Here is a 21,191-nt window from a genome sequence, read left to right as displayed (position 1 = left end):
TTGGTCTCTCATTTGTCCACCTGGATTAGGGAATTCCCAGTCCCAAATACCCATCCCTGAGGAGTGTGTGGGTGGGTGCTCTAGGAATTCTCCAGAATTTCTGTGGTAAAGGCCTTAGAAATTAGGGGAGGCGGACTAGAGTGCTAACTAGGGCTCTTTTTGAAGCAGGAACTCCTTTACATATTAGGCCACACACCCCTGATGTAGCCAATCCTCCTGGAGCTACAGGGCTCTTAGTACAGGGTCTAAACTGTGGAGTCTTGTAAGCAAAAATTTTACTTTGTGGGCTACTGGTATCAGGCCCGGTACGTGGAGTTCTGCACACCCAAGGCAGAACCCCAACATGCACCCCCTCCAAGTTGAAACTTGCGCATGCACAAAATGGCCGCTGGGCACTCAGTGCCACTTTTTTGGCTCTGAGGGTTCAGGGGGAAATCCTGTGCCATTGTTTCTCGGTGCTGAGGGGGCCTGAAGAGTTTCTCTGACCACTCAGCGACCAGAAACAATGCGCCCCGCAAGAGCCAGCGCCCGTGGCAATGGCTACTGTTTGTAGCAGTATTTTTTTTGCTCGCCTTCCCACTTTGAAGCCAACACAGAGACTAATGAAGACTTCTGGAGAATTTAGATGTTCGCGTGCTCTTTTGTGTCATTCTGGCTCGCCCCGAGAAAAAAGGGTTACGTGGCTATCGCTGTGGACTTACACAGATGCCTGCAACCTTTTTCCAGGGAAAATATATATATATATATATATACATTTTCCCTGGAAAAAGGTTGCAGGCATCTGTGTATATAAACATAAGAGAAGCCATGTTGGATCAGGCCAATGGCCCATCCAGTCCAACACTCTGTGTCACATAAGAACATAAGAGAAGCCATGTTGGATCAGGCCAGTGGCCCATCCAGTCCAACACTCTGTGTCACATAAGAACATAAGAGAAGCCATGTTGGATCAGGCCAATGGCCCATCCAATCCAACTCTCTGTGTCACATAAGAACATAAGAGAAGCCATGTTAGATCAGGCCAATGGCCCATCCAGTCCAACACTCTGTGTCACATAAGAACATAAGAGAAGCCATGTTGGATCAGGCCAATGGCCCATCCAATCCAACTCTCTGTGTCACATAAGAACATAAGAGAAGCCATGTTAGATCAGGCCAATGGCCCATCCAGTCCAACACTCTGTGTCACATAAGAACATAAGAGAAGCCATGTTAGATCAGGCCAATGGCCCATCCAATCCAACTCTCTGTGTCACATAAGAACATAAGAGAAGCCATGTTAGATCAGGCCAATGGCCCATCCAATCCAACTCTCTGTGTCACATAAGAACATAAGAGAAGCCATGTTGGATCAGGCAATGGCCCATCCAGTCCAACACTCTGTGTCACATAAGAACATAAGAGAAGCCATGTTAGATCAGGCCAATGGCCCATCCAGTCCAACACTCTGTGTCACATAAGAACATAAGAGAAGCCATGTTGGATCAGGCCAATGGCCCATCCAATCCAACTCTCTGTGTCACATAAGAGAAGCCATGTTGGATCAGGCCAGTGACCCCTCCAGTCCAACACTCTGTGTCACATAAGAACATAAGAGAAGCCATGCTGGATCAGGCCAATGGCCCATCCAGTCCAACTCTCTGTGTCACATAAGAGAAGCCATGTTAGATCAGGCCAATGGCCCATCCAGTCAACACTCTGTGTTACATAAGAACATAAGAGAAGCCATGTTGGATCAGGCCAATGGCCCATCCAGTCCAACTCTCTGTGTCACATAAGAGAAGCCATGCTGGATCAGGCCAATGGCCCATCCAGTCCAACTCTCTGTGTCACATAACAGAAGCCATGTTGGATCAGGCCAATGGCCCATCCAGTCCAACACTCTGTGTCACATAAGAACAGAGAGAAGCCATGTTAGATCAGGCCAATGGCCCATCCAGTCCAACACTCTGTGTCACAGTGGCCAAATTTTTTATATATATATATATATATATAAAAACACACACACACACTGTGGCTAATAGCCACTGATGGGCCTCTGCTCCATATTTTTATCTAAACCCCTCTTGAAGGTGGCTATGCTTGTGGCCGCCACCACCTCCTGTGGCATATATTCTCTCTCATGTTACTTAGTGTCAAAATCATTCAAGTCAAGGACCAAGCTTCAAAACGAGCACGCTGGTTTTGCAGTATCTTTTTGTCTGTAAATACACTTTAATCGCCTCAGTAACAAAACACCCATCACAAACATTTGGGCTTGTTTTAAAAGGCCCCCCTCCCACATCGCATAGTGAAGTTCGTGCATTACACCGTAGGCACCTAATTTAAGCATCAATTCACTGCGTAGCTGGAAGAACAGAGACGGGAAACGGGAAGTCACCCTTCAGCGCAGTAGTGAACTCTTATATTGAAAACGTTTTTTAACCATGGGAACGTGGTATGGAAATGTGGTTTGACACTCACAACCACAATTTATTTAGGACACATTGACTGAAGTGGCTAACAAAGTAGGGGAAAAAAAATTCCCTTCCACTGAAATAGCAAAGATAAAGGACACAACCACACAGGTCCTTTCAAAGGCGGACTTTCAGTTCCTGGTTCTCCTCAGACATACTGAACTATGCTTAAAGACAAAATTCTCCCCGTTCTAAATAGTTCTGATCAGCTAAGCTTTGCCAATATGTCAGGATGGGAGGGAGGGGAGTAGCTTTGATGCAGAGTAGATTCAAGTGGGGAGGGGGAGTCTCTGCTTTCCCCTCAGTCCCGGCTTAGATTAGGAAAATTATGTCATCCGACACCATGATCTGGTTGTCGTCTTGCATCTGCTCAAGGGCCATCTTCACCTCAGAAGACGAGAAGGGGCTGCGGGCCTGTCCTGGTTGAGGGACGTCATCAGGGGTCTTCAGGCCCACCGACTGCGCATGAGCAGAGCGGAACACCTCCAGAAGGGCGGCCTTGAATTCCTTCAGCCTACACGAGGGGAGGAGACAACAGTGTTAACAATACACTCCCATCCAGCACTCACAAGCAGCTGCCTTGTCACAGTTTCGTGGTCATTTCGTTCATAATTCTCCAGCTAGGAAGCAAACGGGACCGGCTATTCCCTTATTGAACCTGCCCAACCCTGACGGTCATCTTCAGAGGCCTGTTTCAGGTGTCCCCACCTTCTGATAGTATGCGGGTGGCAAGCCAGGGCAGGGCCTTTTCGGTCATGGCACCAGAGCTCTGAAACTCTGCCAAGGGAGATTCGTCTGTCCCATTCTGCTGCTGTCTTCCACAAGCAAGTGAAGACTTTTTTTGTTTGGCATTCCCTCAACAATCCCTCCTTTCTCCCCCCAATGTTTTTATATGTATCCTGTATTTGTTTTATATGTCTTTTAACTCAGTTTTTAAACTCTTCTAAAGTTGTTTTAATGAGGTTTTTTTGGGGGGGGGGGGCTGATTTCAATGCTTTTGCAACATAATTGTATAATGTATGTTTTAAACTGTTAGCCACTTCGTAAGGGCAAAAAGGCAGGATACACATTTTGTAAAATAAATAACTAGATAAGACCAGGCCCTATCCAATGCTGAGAAACTTTAGTCTGAGGTTAGCCCATTACACTAGGAAAGCCATAAGGACAATGCATCACATTTATTTCTTGATATCCTGTTTTTCTTCCCAGTTGACTCAAAGCAAGCATCGTTTTGCCCCTCCTCCATTCTCCTCACACAACACCCTGCTGAAGTAGGCCAGGCTGAGAGTCTGTGACAGGCCTAAGGTCACCCAACAAGCTACCATAGTAAAAGTGGGATTTGAACCCGGGTCCAAACACTCCACCCACTATGCCACACTGAAAAGGGCATAATACCAGCTGTGTAAGAAATCCCATAACACCAAAAGATCGCCAGAGATCTAGAGATACCCTGGTTAGCGGCTGGAATTCCAGCAGGAGCTCCTTTGCATATTAGGCCACACCTCCTGATGTAGCCAATCCTCCAAGAGCTTACAAAAAAGAGTCTTGTCAGCTCTTGGGGGATTGGCTACATCAGGGGTGTGTGGCCTAATATGCAAAGGAGCTCCTGCTAGAATTTCTACCCCTGAAGCTGCATCCTGAAAGATTCTGATCTTCTGCTTTTACCAAAAATGAACAAAACTTCGCAACACAACACACACAAAACCCTCAACCTACCCCCGCCAGCCTTTCCCTCTACAAGATACTCACCTAGGTTCGGCCAACTTTGTTTTAGCCTCTCCAGTTTGCGGCGGATCAGGAGATTTTGGAGTCCGTGCCTGAACTGGAAACATCAAGGCAGAAAAGAGTGGTGTTAAAATGAGATGTAACCTATTATCTGTTCCTACAGCATTTCTGTGTTGTTGTTTTTAAAGAAAAGCAGCACACACCGGCATTAGAACACAGAACCTGAGAGTCCTCGGTTCAAGCCTCATTTGAGAAACGAAACAACTGCTTTGTGTTTTGACATCACACTAGCTGCATCCATGCCTTTTATTTATTTTATTCGATTTTCAGCCCGCCCTTCCCGTAGAAGAGGCTCTGGGCAGGTTACATCATAAAAACAATCAACAGTCAAAAACCAATTTAAAATACATAAAATCTAAAATCGCATAGTAACGATAGATACTAAAATCGCAAATTCTACCTCACAGACATGGCCTATTGTCCACGTCAAGCAGATCTTAAAAGCACTGGGACAGAATGAAGTGGGGAAGCCAGTAACAGTAGTTCAGTAAAAATTTGATGATGATGATGATGAAGATATTGGATTTATATCCCGCCCTCCACTCCGAAGAGTCTCAGAGCGGCTCACAATCTCCTTTCCCTTCCTCCCCCACAACAGACACCCTGTGAGGTGGGTGGGGCTGGAGAGGGCTCTCCCAGCAGCTGCCCTTTCAAGGACAACCTCTGCCAGAGCTATGGCTGACCCAAGGCCATGCTAGCAGGAGCAAGTGGAGGAGTGGGGAATCAAACCCGGTTCTCCCAGATAAGAGTCCGCACACTTAACCGCTACACCAAACTGACTCTCTTATTGCGTAAAGCCATTGGCCATTACAATTACAGCAACGTACAAGTTAAAAGCAGTCAAAGATTCTAAAGAAATACATTCAGGGAGGCTGATCACAAGCGATGCCCACTGCCTCAGCTGAAAGTCTGGCTAAAGAGTTCTGTTTTACAGGCCTTGCGGAACTGAAGCAGATCTCTCAGGGCCCACTATTGGTATTGTGCTACCGCTACACTAGCAGGAGTCCCCAATCTTTTTAAGCCTGTGGGCACCTTTGGAATTCTGACAAAGCATGGAGGACCCAGCCACAAAAAAGCTGCTGGTAAACGGCTGCCACAAGGGGGAGGAGCCAACCACAAAATGGCTGCCACAGCTTCCCCCTTTGGAAACGCCGTAGAGATACCTGTGTTGTGGTGGTGGCGGCTGCCCAAGCATTACTTTTTTTCAAAAATCAAATCTCTACCCAAATTTATAATATTCATTGTGTTTGAGATTTTGGATATGTACTTTGTATATGAAAAAATACATGTATATTTTGGGATGCTAAGCTCCTGGTTCGAGCTTCCCAACCCGACGGCCCACATTGGGGACACTCTAGCCATTTGGGAGGGGAAAAACTCTACAATAGGTACCACAGAGTTTTCCTCCTCCCAAATGGCTAGAGCATCTGGGAAAACCATAGTGTTTTCCCGGAAACGCCCAGAGTGGCCACCGGGTGACATCGCTAGTGCGATGACATCACTTCCAGGTGACATTACTCTGCCGCACGTATGAAGAAAGTCCCCAGCCGGAGGCTGTGAGGAACTTGGCAACCCTAAGCAAAAGCTCTATCTGACCTTGCCCGCTTTCTAAAAAAAACTCGGTGGGCACCAAGAAAGGTGCCATGGCTCCCACTGGCAGAACACTGAACAATAGCAACCGTTTGCAAATAGACCGCCTCATTCTCCGTGTAAAATCCAGTTGCAAGAGTGGCTGCTAACAATGCCACAACAGCACGACATCCAATACTGAGGGGGTGTAGCTGCTGACCACCAACTACAGTTCTGCGTCCAAGACTCCGAAAACCGCTGCAGCTGCCGCCAAAGTCGAATGCTCTACCAGAAAACAAAATTTTGGATTCCATGCAATGGTTCCTTCCAGGGCTTTTTTTGTAGCAGGAACTCCTTTACGTATTAGGCCACACACCCCTGATGTAGCCCATCCTCCTGGAGCTTACAGTAGGCCCTGTACAAAGAGCCCTGTAAGCTCCAGAGGATTGGCTACATCGGGGAGGGGTTGTAGCCTAATATGCAAAGGAGTTCCTGCTACAAAAAAAGCCCTGGATGCTTCAATTGGGACACAAGGAGAACATCCATGAGAAAAAATGTCCTGCTTTCCAAGAGAGAACGAGCAAAGAAAAGCCAGTTTACATGGAGCTAGCTAGAACAACTAGCTAGAAATTGCCGATCACAATTATTTCATCCATCAAAGCATTATCATTATCCTTTGCATAATTGAGTAACACTTCATTGCTCTTGAAGACAGCCAGTTGTTGCAGCGATTTTTCTCTCTCTCTCAAATCATATTTCAATCACAGACTCGGGAATGTGAAATCACTTAAGATATAGGAATGGGCACAGACTGGGAAAGCCTGGTTCGGTTCGGAGTTTTCGAACCATGCAGCTGTGAATCGAAGAACCGAACATTGGCCTGAAAATTTGCCTGAACTGAACCATCCCTAATAAGAACATAAGAACATAAGAACATAAGAGAAGCCATGTTAGATCAGGCCAATGGCCCATCCAGTCCAACATTCTGTGTCACACAGCGGCCAAATATATATATATATATGTGTGTGTATATATACACATACATATATATATATATATATATATATATATATATATATATATATATATATATATATATATATATATATATATACACACACACACATATATACACACACACACACACTGTGACTAATAGCCACTGATGGACCTCTGCTCCATATTTTTATCTAACCCCTTCTTGAAGGTGGCTATGCTTGTGGACGCCACCACCTCCTGTGGCAGTGAATTCCACATGTTAATCACCCTTTGGGTGAAGAAGTACTTCCTTTTATCCGTTTTAACCTGTCTGCTCAGCAATTTCATCGAATGCCCACGAGTTCTTGTATTGTGAGAAAGGGAGAAAAGTACTTCTTTCTCTACTTTCTCCATCCCATGCATTATCTTGTAAACGTCTATCATGTCACCCCTCAGTCGACGTTTCTCCAAGCTAAAGAGCCCTAAGCGTTTCAACCTTTCTTCATAGGGAAGGTGTTCCAGCCCTTTAATCATTTTAGTTGCCCTTTTCTGAACTTTCTCCAATGCTATAATATCCTTTTTGAGGTGCGGCGACCAGAACTGCACACAGTACTCCAAATGACACCGCACCATCGATTTATACAGAGGCATTATGATACTGGCTGATTTGTTTTCAATTCCCTTCCTAATAATTCCCAGCATGGCGTTGGCCTTTTTTATTGCAAACGCACACTGTCTTGACATTTTCAGTGAATTATCTACCATGACCCCAAGATCTCTCTCTTGGTCTGTCTCTGCCAGTTCACACCCCATCAACTTGTATTTGTAGCTGGGATTCTTGGCCCCAATGTGCATTACTTTGCACTTGGCCACATTGAACCGCATCTGCCACGTTGACGCCCACTCACCCAGCCTCAACAGATCCCTTTGGAGTTCCTCACAATCCTCTCTGGTTCTCACCACCCTGAACAATTTAGTGTCATCCGCAAATTTGGCCACTTCACTGCTCACTCCCAACTCTAAATCATTTATGAACAAGTTAAAGAGCATGGGACCCAGTACCGAGCCCTGCGGCACCCCACTGCTTACCGTCCTCCACTGCGAAGACTGCCCATTTATACTCACTCTCTGCTTCCTATTACTCAGCCGCTACTTGAGATAACTCTTAAGTAGTCTGCATGTACTAATGGAGCAGACCACTGTGTACAATGAAAGAGATAATGAACAGACTGGAAAACAGAAAGAGTTTTGACTCTAGAAACCACAGCTCAAAGTTTCCTGTTTTAAGAACGTAAGAGAAGCCATGTTGGATCAGGCCAGTGGCCCATCCATTCCAACACTCTGTGTCACATAAGAACATAAGAGAAGCCATGTTGGATCAGGCCAATGGCCCATCCAAGTCCAACACTCTGTGTCACATAAGAGAAGCCATGTTGGATCAGGCCAATGGCCCCTCCAGTCCAACACTCTGAGTCACATAAGAACATAAGAGAAGCCATGTTGGATCAGGCCAATGGCCCATCCAGTCCAACACTCTTTGTCACATAAGAACATAAGAGAAGCCATGTTGGATCAGGCCAATGGCCCATCCAGTCCAACACTCTTTGTCACATAAGAACATAAGAGGAGCCATGTTGGATCAGGCCAATGGTCCATCCAGTCCAACACTCTTTGTCACATAAGAACATAAGAGAAGCCATGTTGGATCAGGCCAATGGCCCATCCAGTCCAACACTCTGTGTCACATAAGAACATAAGAGGAGCCATGTTGGATCAGGCCAGTGGCCCATCCAGTCCAACACTCAGTGTCACATAAGAACATAAGAGAAGCCATGTTGGATCAGGCCAATGGCCCATCCAGTCCAACACGATGTGTCACATAGTAGCCAAAAAAACCCAAGTGCCATCAGCCATGTTGGATCAGGCCAATGGCCCATCCAGTCCAACACGATGTGTCACATAGTGGCCAAAAAATGGCCACTGTGTGACACAGAGTGTTGGACTGGATGGGCCATTGGCTTGATCCAACACGGCTTCTCTTATGTTCTTGTGCCCATTTCAAGGCTTTGGCAGCCTCAATCCACCAGAGCCGTGTGGGGAAAGAAAGCATTGTTCAAGAGCAGGGGTGGAATTCTATCAGGAGCTCCTTTGCATATTAGGCCACACCACTCTGATGTAGCCAATCCTCCAAGAGCTTACAAAAAAGAGCCTTGGAGGACTGGCTACATCAGGTAGGGTGTGGCCTAATATGCAAAGGAGCTCATGCTAGAATTCCACCCCTGTTCAAGAGAAAACACGCAGCCCTTGGGAACTGATCTTTCGTACCAACAAGGCTCCTAAACAAGCAATGCCAGCCAGCAAGCTGGCTTTTTTGTCATTTTAAAAACCCTTATGGCTCCTTCTACCCATCTGCCCGGTCAAAAGTCTCCTGGCCCCACCCCCCTGCAGCGAGGTGCAGAAAATGAGAGAAAGAAGAAGAAGATGATGATATTGGATTTATATTCTGCCCTCCACTCTGAATCTCAAAGTGGCTCACAATCTCTTTTATCTTCCTCCCTCACAAAAGGCACCCTGTGAGGTGGGTGGGGCTGAGAGAGCTCTCCCAGAAGCTGCCATTTCTAGGATAGCTCTGCAAGAGCTATGGCTGACCCGAGGCCATTCCAGCAGCTGCAAGTGGAGGAGTGGGGAATCGAACCCAGTTCTCCCAGAGAAGAGTCGGCACGCTTAACCACTACACCACATTGGCTTTCACACTTAACCACTACACCCTTCCCCTTGGGTTGAGAAGCAGATGTCAGAAAGACAGCTGTAGGCGGCTGTCGCGATCTTGCCATATAAAACCCGCTGGCGGATTCCACAGCACGACAGCTCCTTTATTCCGAAAAGGCTGTTTGACTCCAATCGGTCTGCTACCCCAAAAAAGGATCAGAAAGACCTCTCACCTTCGGGCATTTTCTCTTCCGTGTCGCTGAAGTCGTAAGGATCATGTGATTCCCCTTCTGTAGCGGTCTGGTCGCTAGAACGTGTCTTCCTTCTAAAAAAGGACAAAGAAGATTGTAAAGATATTGCTGGGCAAGTATTTAGGTGCCTGCTGCACTCACTGTTTTGTGTTCTTGCCAACTGAACACCACTGAAGTAACTGAACTCGTGTTCCTTTACAGTTCATTTGATAAGTGGGGCTGGGAAGCCAGGAGCTAGAGAGGGTGAAAGTTTGCAAGAGACGACAGTCACCAGCAGTGGTGACTAGAAGCATGAGAAGAAGCTGAGAATGTGTAATTCAAGGTGGGCTGGTGGTGGTAAGTGGTGGGGCTGAGTTCCTCGCACTCGTGCTCGAGTGGCAGGGCCGGTACCCCGGTGGCCCCACCATAGCTACGGGCTGGATGCACCATGCTAGCCCACCCAGCTGGAGAAGATATTTTAATTTGCAGGACAGAAAATCCGCTTAGACGCTGAAGCTGATAAAACATATGGTTCACCGTCTCAATTCAATAACCTTTATTGGCATGATATCGAACATAACGGCACCAATCTATCCATCAAATGGCAGTTTGCAAATACAAGAAGCGCCTCCTAGATGCTAGACACAAAAAAATTTGCAACAATTTTAATTACCAATCGGTTCCAAGTTGACGACGAGAAGACAATTTTATATTTGTCGGGCTTCGCTATTTGCTCTCTCAGACAGGGGTCAATGAGTACGGAGTGCAGGTCAGAGTAAAAAGTACAGTTTAAGAACACACGTTAAGAACATAAGAGAAGCCATGTTGGATCAGGCCAATGGCCCATCCAGTCCAACACTCTGTGTCACATAAGAACATAAGAGAAGCCATGTTGGATCAGGCCAATGGCCCGTCCATTCCAACACTCTGTGTCACATAAGAACATAAGAGAAGCCATGTTGCATCAGGCCAATGGCCCATCCAGTCCAAAACTCTGGGTCACATAAGAACATAAGAGGAGCCATGTTGGATCAGGCCAGTGGCCCATCCAGTCCAACACTCTGTTTCACATAAGAACATAAGAGAAGTCATGTTGGATCAGGCCAATGGCCCATCCAGTCCAACACTCTGTGTCACATAAGAACATAACAGAAGCCATGTTGGATCAGGCCAGTGGCTCATCCAGTCCAACACTCTGTGTCACATAAGAACATAAGAGAAGTCATGTTGGATCAGGCCAATGGCCCATCCAGTCCAACACTCTGTGTCACATAAGAACATAAGAGAAGCCATGTTGCATCAGGCCAATGGCCCATCCAGCCCAACACTCTGTGTCACATAAGAACATCAGAGAAGCCATGCTGGATACACACACAGACGCACATATATATATATATACACACACTGTGGCTAATAGCCACTGATGGACCTCTGCTCCATATTTTTATCTAACCCCTCTTGAAGCTGGCTATGCTTGTAGCTGCTACCACCTCCTGTGGCAGTGAATTCCACATGTTAATCACCCTTTGGGTGAAGAAGTACCTCCTTTTATGCGTTCTAACCTGACTGCTCAGCAATTTCATCAAACGCCCACGAGTTTTTGTATTGTGAGAAAGGGAGAAAAGTACTTCTTTCTCTACTTTCTCCATCCCATGCATTATCTTGTAAACCTCTATCATGTCACCCCACAGTTGACGTTTCTCCAAGTTAAAGAGCTAAAGTTTCTATCTCTGGACATGCACAAGTGCACCGTCCCTTAGCACAGGGAATTTTATGGAATCTTCCAAGAAGTATCGCAGATGGCGGCACATTAAACCTAGCTAGCGAACAGGCTCTGCGTTGCCAAGGGGCAGTTAAGCAGGTGAGATATTCAGCCCTATACCCAGGAGGTAAAACCCCCAAACTCAGTGGTGCAGTTCACCATCTCTGCTATCCCTAGTAACGGGATTAATACACAAACCCACAGTTTAGGTTTGCCTTTCCACAACTTGCCTACCTCTTCTTCTGGCTTTGTTCAATTTCCTGTTCGGCTTCATCATCCGTTTCTTGGTCTGTATCATCGTTGGTCTGCTTCTTTCGTTTCTTCTCTTTCTCCAGAACCTTTGAAATCAGTCAGAAACCAAAGAATCCGTAACTAGGTCAGCCAGCCAGACGTCTGCTCCGGGGGCTGCAGAGGGGTTCCGTCTCGAAAGCATCTGCCCACTAACAATGTGGCATTTCGCACAGGAAGGTGGGAACACGGGTGACTTTTAAGAAGTTTCAGCCTCCAGACCTTTTAGTGATGCATAACTGGACTGCATCCTGCGTTTGGACTCACACTGCAAGGAGTGCGTCTTCAGGGATATTTTGCAGGTATTTCTCTGGGTTTTTTTCGCTAAAGAGTGGCACAATTGAGGACAACAGACGACACACCATTTCCATGGTCACTGGACCAAAGTTGTACGGCACACATGTTCAACAGTGCACTTTCAGTCCATGTTCAATGCACTTTAGTGATAGTTTGCAAGAGGGTTTGGCCATTTCGTTCAGTAAAACCCAATTGCAAGGGGCACTGAAAGTGGATTGAATGCACTTTATTCAGCATGCGTGAAATCGCCCATCGAATCAGCTGCAGTTTTACACAAAATAAATTCTTCAAACTCACAATGTCGTCCAAAACAATGTGGCCAAATAGCAAACTTTTTACATAATTGGTGGTCTTGTCCTCATATACAAAACTTTTGGTTTAAAGAGAGCCAGTATGGTGTAGTGGTTAAGTGTACAGACTCTTATCTGGAAGAACCCGGTTTGATTCCCCACTCCTCCACTTGCACCTGCTGGAATGGCCTTGGGTCAGCCATAGCTCTCTTATCTGGGAGAACCGGGTTTGATTCCCAACTCCTCCACTTGCAGCTGTCGGAATGGCCTTGGGTCAACCATAGCTCTCACAGGAGTTGTCCTTGAAAGGGCAGCTGCTTTGAGAGCCCTCTCAGCCCCATCCACCTCACACGGTGTCTGTTGCGGGGGGAGAAGATATAGGAGATTGTAAACTGCTCTGATTCAGAGTGAAGGGTGGGGTATAAATCTGCAATTCTTCTTCTAAAGTGATACCAGAAATTAGAAAGAAGCTCCAAGTAAATATTATTAGAGCATCAGGGGAAAATCAAACAGAGAGATTCAGAAAAAAGATATTATTTTACTTTCTACAGCTAAAATAGCTTACAAAATGGCTAGATAAATTCCAACTCTTTCGACCTGGTTTCAAAAAAATATGGGATTATTTTATTATGACTAAAACAACATTTTCCTTTTCAAATGTAACACCAATGCAATATGAGTAGAAAGTCGCTTTAGAAGAAGAAGAATTGCAGATTTATATCCCGTCCTTCACTCTGAATGGTACCCTGTTGCAAATTATATGCTGGAATACAAAATAATACCAAATAACCCTGCATGCGAAAAATTGATAATTTTAATAGATTAACATTAACAAATACTTATATTGAGGCAGAATACACTGTTTATGGACATATTGCTTTTTATTTATTGTTTGGGGAACTGCATGGTTTTTTTTCCCCTTTTATTGTATTTGAACCTGTTAAATTAAAAAATTGGAAATAAAAAAAAATCAGCTGCAGTGAAGCAAACATGGATCGTGCCAAGATGGCTAAAGGACATCACTCCAGCTACTCATTTACTAAGTAATGATCAGCTAGCAAGCTAAACACAGTAGCGTAACAACCCAGCCGAGTCTAAGCTCATCAGAGACTGGAAGCCAAGCAAAGTCGACCATTGCTAGTAGAAAAAGAAGACGACTGCAGATTTATACTCTGCCCTTCTCTCTGAATCAGAGACTCAGAGCGGCTCACAATCTCCTTTACCTTCTCCCCTCACAACAGACACCCTGTGAGGTGGGTGGGGCTGAGAGAGCTCTGACAAAAGCTGCCCTTCCAAGGACGGCTCTGCGAGAGCTATGGCTGACCCAAGGCCATTCCAGCAGCTGCAAGCGGAGGAGTGGGGGATCAAACCCGGTTCTCCCAGATAAGAGTCTCGTGCACTTAACCACGACACCATACTGGCTCTCTTTGATGGGAGACTACTGTAGAGTCCAGGGCAGCTGCGCAGAGGCGGGCATGGGCAAACCACCTCTTCTCATCTCTTGCCGTGAAAACGTCACAGGCCCAGGGTTGCTATGAGTCAGCTGCAAGTCGACAACGTCCCAGCTTGTCACCCAGCAACGAGGTGCCCTTCAGCTGGGGGGAGGGGCTAGATTTCAGTCCAGTACCACCTTAGAGACAAACAAGATTTTTGGGACTGGGAAGAGATAGCATTCTTAAACATGTGGCAAAGGTTCCAAGCAATATGCCCTCTAAGCCAGGGGTGTTAAATATGCGGCCCGTGAGCTGGATTAGGCTCCCGGAGGGCTCCTAGCAGGCCCACGAGCGACACACCGTCTGCTTCCTTCTCCCTTTCTTGTTTCCTTCTGCATAATAGCTTGCTTTGCCAGGCTTGCTCAATCAAGTTACAGTGCAAAGCCTCTATTTACTAAATAACTGAAACCATTTACTAAAATAACTGAAACCATCCCCTTCAATTATACATCAATGAAGTATTTAAAACACTTTAAAATCATACCATTATTTCCCTGAGACTCTAATGGAACATCACTGATAAATCTTGACTGTGTCACTGAATCCTTACTCTATCACTGTGTCTTTAAGAAAGAGCTATCCAAGACACAGCTGCATGGAGTTACCCAGAACAGTTTTCTCTAGGTAGAGTTAGTTTTCAAGCTTTTTGGAGAGAACACTTTGCCTACAAAATTCAGAAGGCTTTTGCATCAAGTTAGAGAAGAGGTTCAGGACTGGCTTGCTTCTAAAATTAAACATTTAAGTGGTATTGAGAACATTTTGGCATCAAAATTCAGAAGGCTTTTTGCATCTGGTTAGAAAAGAAGTTCAGGAATAGCTGGTTCCTGATGTAAATGTAATGCTGAGAGCATTCGGCCAGCCAAATCCAGAAGGCTTTTGCATCTGGTTCGGGAAGAGGTTTCAGACTTGCTTGTAGTATAAATATAAACACTTAAGTGGGTTGGAAAGGTAAGTTCTTGATAGTAACCAAGAATATATATATATTTAAAATTATTCATTTAATTTTTTTTTAAAAAGTTATCCATTTCCATCCAGCTTTGTGTTGCGGCTCACTATAATCACCGTGGTTTATTCCAGGATGAGAAATTCTGAAGAAAATAAAGAGGTTGCAGAGAGCATTTTGCCAGCCAAATTCAGAAGGCTTTTGAATCTGTTTAGAGAAGAGGTTAAGGTCTAGCTGGCTCCCAATATTAACACTGAATTGTAATAAGAAGCTGATAACGTTGAAGAAAATAGAAATACTCCTGAAGAAGGCTTTTGATGAAATGAGCCTACATCCGGTTGCTCACTGGATGGACATTTCTCTGCAATCTTGTAAAGCTGAACTTCTTTGTAATGTGTTTAAAAGGATGTATGACTTTTTAGAAATGTTTTACTCAGTGTTGTTAGCCAGTATATCACAGTGTTTTTGTTTTTCGTATTTTCTAAACAGGAGCAAGAAGGCAGGCCTAGTTAAATTATGCCAGTCACGAGGCATCAAGTCACCAAGAGGGTGCTGCCAGGCCTGGAGTAGGAAGCCTCCAGGAGAAGGCTGAAGATATCCTGGTATCACAACTTAACTCCAGACAACAGATGTCTTTCCTCTTGGAGAAAATAACTACTTTGGAGGGTGGACTCTATGGCATTCTATTTAGCGGGGGCCTTTCCCCTCCCAAAGTCTGGCTTCTGTAGTCTCCACCACAAAATCTCCAGGGATTTCCCACCAACCTGGAACTAGCAGCTCTAGTCAGGACTGGCTCCAATGAGTTCTCCCTCAAAGGCCAATACAGGCCTGGAGAAGGCCTCCTCCCCTGGCCTTTTACTGACAGAACTAAGCTTGGCTGCAGGGTTGCCAGGTCCAATTCAGAAAATACCTGGGGAGTTTGGGGGTGGAGCTAGGAGACTTTCCCATTCCCCTCCTCCCCAAAACAATGCCATTCCCCTGAATACAGTCTTCATGTCCTCTGACAGCTGACTGCATTTCTGCTAAATGAAAGTGGACACACTCTGTCTCTCACAAAGCAGTCAAATAAACACAGTTCGCAAGCACACACAAACAGCTACCTTTGCAGTAAAACAGCATTCAATGGGTGACCTCAAGGTAGCTGTTTTACTGCAAAGGAACTTCAAGAATAGAATGGAGAGAGAAATTGCTGAATTACAAATTATTATGAAACTTGGAACAAACACCTCCCCAAGACTAAACAGGGATATTGGTTTTGTATCTCATTACAGATGCTAAACCCACTCTCAGTGAGCATAGCTATACATCCAAAGTATTCCAATGTGTTTCTCTTTTAAAATTGTCTATCAGTATAACTATTTGTACTGACATACTCCAAATTTGGATATTGGCTGTATATCTCATTACATATACTTTACCCATTTTCACTATATTTTATTGTATTCCTTTTTCCTATGGCAAACTAGAATGATGTTTACATGTTAAGAAGTAAATTAAGTGGACAAGAACATCTCTATCCAATGTATTTCTATTTTAGCTGTATTGACACACTCAAACAGGGACTTTGGTTGCTTATCCCATTACATATATTGAACCCATCTCCCATTGTCATTGACGGACAATCTCACACTTTGACATACTACTGTTTTGTTGCTTTCGCATGCTCATGCTACTCAGATCAAAGGTTTGCTCAATGTGTTAATTTTACTGTTCTGTCATTGTACCCTTTTACATTCTAAAGCACTGCCTACCGGATAATTTTACTTCACTGTCATTGGTTCTTCAATCTGTACCATGTTGCATTCTGGGCCACTGCCTACCAGATAATTTTACTTCACTGTCATTGGTTCTTAAATCCGTACCATGTTGCATTCTGGGCCACTGCCTACCGGATAATTTTACTCCACTGTCATTGGTTCTTAAATCTGTACCGTGTTGCATTCTGGGCCACTGCCTACCAGATAATTTTACTTCACTTTCATTGGTTCTTAAATCTGTACCTTGTTGCATTCTGGGCCACTGCCTACCAGATAATTTTACTTCACTTTCATTGGTTCTTAAATCTGTACCGTGTTGCATTCTGGGCCACTGCCTACCAGATAATTTTACTTCACTTTCATTGGTTCTTAAATCTGTACCTTGTTGCATTCTGGGCCACTGCCTACCAGCTCTGTACGGCTCTGCTCAGCTATGTATGGCTTTGCTCACCGTGCTGGATTCCTCGTCTGATGAAGTGTGCTTAAGAGCACACGAAAGCTGACGTTCTCAATAAAAATTGGTTGGTCTTAAAGGTCATACTTGACTCCTGCTTTGTTCAACTGCATAAATTAGTTTGCTCTGGAGCCATATTTCCTGAGCTGACAAATATGTGTGAGCCAGAGCCTAAAAAACTGTGAGCTAGCTCACACTAACTCAGCTTAGAGGGAGCACTGCCCCAAGCGCCAAGAACACAGAGAGTCACTGCCCCAGACAGAATGTTCCATCTACGCCTTGTGGCTAAGAGCCACTGATGGACCTCCACTCTGTGGAGGAGCCAGGAATGAAACCCGGTCTTCCAGATAAGAGCCTACCCGCTCTTAATCACTACACCACACTGGCTAGACAAAGCTACATCCATTGAAGATACAAAAAAAGATGGAATTTATACCCACCCTTCACTCAGAGCGGTTTACAATCTTCTTTTCCTTCTCCTCCCTGCAACCAGGGCTCTTTTTATAGCAGGAGCTCCTCTGCATATTAGGCCACACCCCCCTGATGTAGCCAATCCTCCAAGAGCTTAGAGGGCTCATAGTACAGGGCCTACTGTAAGCTCCAGGAGGATTGGCTACATCAGGGGGCGTGGCCTAATATGCAGAGGAGCTCCCGCTAGAAAAAGAGCCCTACCCACAACAGACACCCTGTGAGGTAGGCGGAGTTGAGAGAGCTCTGACAGAAACTGCTCTTGAGAAGAACAGCTCTGAGAGAACTTGCAACTGACTCAAGGTCACACCAACAGGTGCATGTGGGGGAGTGGGGAATCAAACCCAGTTCTCTCAGATTAGAGTCTGCACTCTTAACCACTACAGCAAACTAACTCCTTCTCAATATCCGGCCCCTCAGCAAGGCCTTCCTTACGACCCCTTGAATGCCCGCCTATGCACCTTTTTGAAGTAGGCGAACTGCACCAGATCCAGAGCGGCTTTGGCATCAACCTCATCAATCGTTTTGCACATCCGGGCCTTAGCGTGCGCGGTGGCGAGCCGGATCAGTGTTTCCAGCGTACGGGCCGTGATGGGGCAAGTCTGCAAAGCAACAGAGAGGGCAATTTAGCACAAAGGCAGCCAAACTTGCTTCATGTAAGAGCCACATAGAATAAATGTCAGATGTTTGAGAGCTGCAAGACAAGGATGGAGGGAGGGAAGGAAGGAAGGGAGAGAGTGGGGAGGGAGGAAGGAAGCAAAGAAGGAGGGAGGGAGAAAGGGAGAGAGAGAGGAAGGGAGAGAGGGAGGAAGGAAGAAAAGAAGGAGGGAGGGAGGGAGAGAGGAAGGAAGCAAAAGAGGAGGGAGGGAGAGAAGGAAGGAAGCAAAATAGAAGGGGGAAGGGGAGGGAAGGAGAGGAGAGGAGGAAAGAAAGCAACTTTAATTTTAAATGCATTTTGCAAGCTGCTGGCTGGCTTGGATTGAAGAAATGATTTCAAGAGAGAAATGGCTTCTCCAGGCTGGATGATGGAGAGGTGGGGGCTTCGAGAGCCACACAATATGTGTGACAGAGCCAAAGAATTTATATACACACACACACTATGGCTAATAGCCGCTGATGGACCTCTGCTCCATATTTTTATCTAACCCCCTCTTGAAGCTGGTTTCTTGTGCTCTAGCCCCACTGTTGGACCTCCTGATGGCACTTGGGGTTTTTTGGCCACTATGTGACACATCGCGTTGGACTGGATGGACCATTGGCCTGATCCAACATGGCTTCTCTTATGTTCTTATGTGACACAGAGTGTTGGACTGGATGGGCCATTGGCCTGATCCAACATGGCTTCTCTTATGTTCTTATGTGACACAGAGTGTTGGACTGGATGGGCCACTGGCCTGATCCAACATGGCTCCTCTTATGTTCTTATGTGACACAGAGTGTTGGACTGGATGGGCCACTGGCCTGATCCAACATGGCTCCTCTTATGTTCTTATGTGACACAGAGTGTTGGACTGGATGGGCCATTGGCCTGATCCAACATGGCTTCTCTTATGTGACACAGAGTGTTGGACTGGATGGGCCACTGGCCTGATCCAACATGGCTCCTCTTATGTTCTTATGTGACACAGAGTGTTGGACTGGATGGGCCATTGGCCTGATCCAACATGGCTTCTCTTATGTGTCACAGAGTGTTGGACTGGATGGGCCATTGGCCTGATCCAACATGGCTTCTCTTATGTTCTGAGCCTACTATGGGAAAGGGCGGCCTAGAAAATCTACAGAAATAAATAAATGGACCTTTGCTTCATATATTTATCCAATCTCATCTTGAAGCCATCTATGCTTGTAGCTGCCACCACCTCCTGTGGCAGTGAATTCCACGTGTTAACCACCCTTTGGGTGAAGAAGGACTTCCTTTTATCCGTTCTAACCCGACTGCTCAGCAATTTCATTGGGTGTCCATGAGTTCTTGTATTGTCAGGAAGGGAGAAAAGTACTTCTTTCTCTGTCTCCTCTATCCCATTATGTAAGTATAATTTGGCTCATGATAAATGGATTACAATCTGTACCCAAAAATGGGAGTTCTGCCGCACAACAAGAGGTTATAGCAAGATCAATTATCAGCAGACGCTGATCCAAATGTGACTCAGGAAGCTGCACAATTTTGGGCTACAGCACTTAATGGCATCATTTCCTAATGTAAAATTTTATGTTTTCCATATTGTATATGTTCTCCAGGGCTTTTTTTTGTAGAAAAAGCCCAGCAGGAACTCATTTCCATATTAGGCCACACCCCTTGGCATCACCATTGTTTCACATAGGGCTTTTTTGTAGAAAAAGCCCAGCAGGTCATTTGCGTATTAGGCCACACCCCTTGACACCAAGTCAGCCAGAACTGCATTCCTCCTCAAAACCCCCCCGATGTTCTCTATATCAGGGGTGGCCAACGGTAGCTCTCCAGATTTTTTTTGCCTACAACTCCCATCAGCCCCAGCCAGTGGCCATGCTGGCTGGGACTGATGAGAGTTGTAGGCAAAAAAACATCTGGAGAGCTACCGTTGGCCACCCCAGCTCTATATGGTCAATATATTAATATAATACTTTTGAATGCTTACGACCTGTTGGTCTTCAAGCTTTCATGAACCACTGACAGGCTTTCTGGGAAAGGAGGAAGGCGGAGAATTTGCTCTCCGCTAACATGGCACAGCTCACACTGCTTTGAGTCCCAAAGCCAGTGTGTTTTCCCTGAGCTTCAGAGGCAGAACACAGCGACTGCCAACCCAGTCAGAAGATAACATAGCCGAATTACTCACCCGAGCAACTTCGGAGTTCACCTGCTCCTGACCGCGAAGCTCCGAGTAGGACTTGGCTATGAAGGCAGCCGCCTCCTCGGTCAATACGGGCTTGAGCATCTTGGCAAAGTTGATGTATTTCCGCATGAACTCCACGCTCACAATCTTCTCTCTGTCGGACAAACCAAAGTGGTGATGATGCTGAAGGAGAAGGAGGAGATTGGGTTCATACCCTGCTCTTCGCTACCCAAAGGAGTCTCAGAGCAGCTCACAATCTCCTTTCCCTCCCCCGCCCACAATAGACACCCTGTGAGGTAGAAGAAGATACTGGATTTATATCCCGCCCTCCACTCCGAAGAGTCTCAGAGCGGCTCACGATCTTGTTTCCCTTCCTCCCCCACAACAGACACCCTGTGATGTAGATGAAGATATTGGATTTATATCCTGCCCTCCACTCCAAAGAGTCTTAGAGCGGCTCACAATCTCCTTTCCCTTCCTCCCCCACAACAGACACCCTGTGAGGTAGATGAAGGTATTGGATTTATATCCCGCCCTTCACTCCGAAGAGTCTCAGAGCGGCTCACAATCTCCTTTCCCTTCCTCCCCCACAACAGACACCCTGTGAGGTAGATGAAGATATTGGATTTATATCCCGCCCTCCACTCCGAAGAGTCTCAGAGTGGCTCACAATCTCCTTTCCCTTCCTCCCCCACAACAGACACCCTGTGAGGTAGATGAAGATATTGGATTTATATCCCGCCCTCCACTCCGAAGAGTCTCAGAGTGGCTCACAATCTCCTTTACCTTCCTCTCCCACAACAGACACCCTGTGAGGTAGGTGGGGCTGAGAGAGATCTGACAGAAACTACTCTTGACAGGAAAAGCTCTGGCAGAGTTGCACCCACCTCACAGGCAATGTT

At 45.8% G+C, this 21,191-nt stretch overlaps 1 protein-coding gene across 1 annotated transcript; it reads right to left on the bottom strand.

Moving 5' to 3' along the window:
* Window positions 1-2,720: 2,720 nt before the first annotated feature.
* LOC132590569 (DNA replication licensing factor MCM3-like) lies at window positions 2,721-20,437 on the bottom strand. Its single transcript, XM_060263544.1, has 6 exons — window positions 20,293-20,437; window positions 17,941-18,081; window positions 11,724-11,827; window positions 9,731-9,822; window positions 4,206-4,278; window positions 2,721-2,970 (listed from the first exon to the last, which is right to left on the bottom strand). Exons 1-6 carry the CDS (start codon window positions 20,416-20,418, stop codon window positions 2,769-2,771), a joined length of 738 nt encoding a protein of 245 aa, XP_060119527.1. The 5' UTR covers window positions 20,419-20,437; the 3' UTR covers window positions 2,721-2,768.
* Window positions 20,438-21,191: the final 754 nt, after the last annotated feature.

This window comes from Heteronotia binoei, chromosome 1 (genome assembly GCF_032191835.1).
Source record: "Heteronotia binoei isolate CCM8104 ecotype False Entrance Well chromosome 1, APGP_CSIRO_Hbin_v1, whole genome shotgun sequence".
NCBI lineage: Eukaryota > Metazoa > Chordata > Lepidosauria > Squamata > Gekkonidae > Heteronotia > Heteronotia binoei.
The sequence above is the reverse complement of the archived record's forward strand: the minus strand, read 5'-3'. Positions and strand labels throughout refer to the sequence as shown.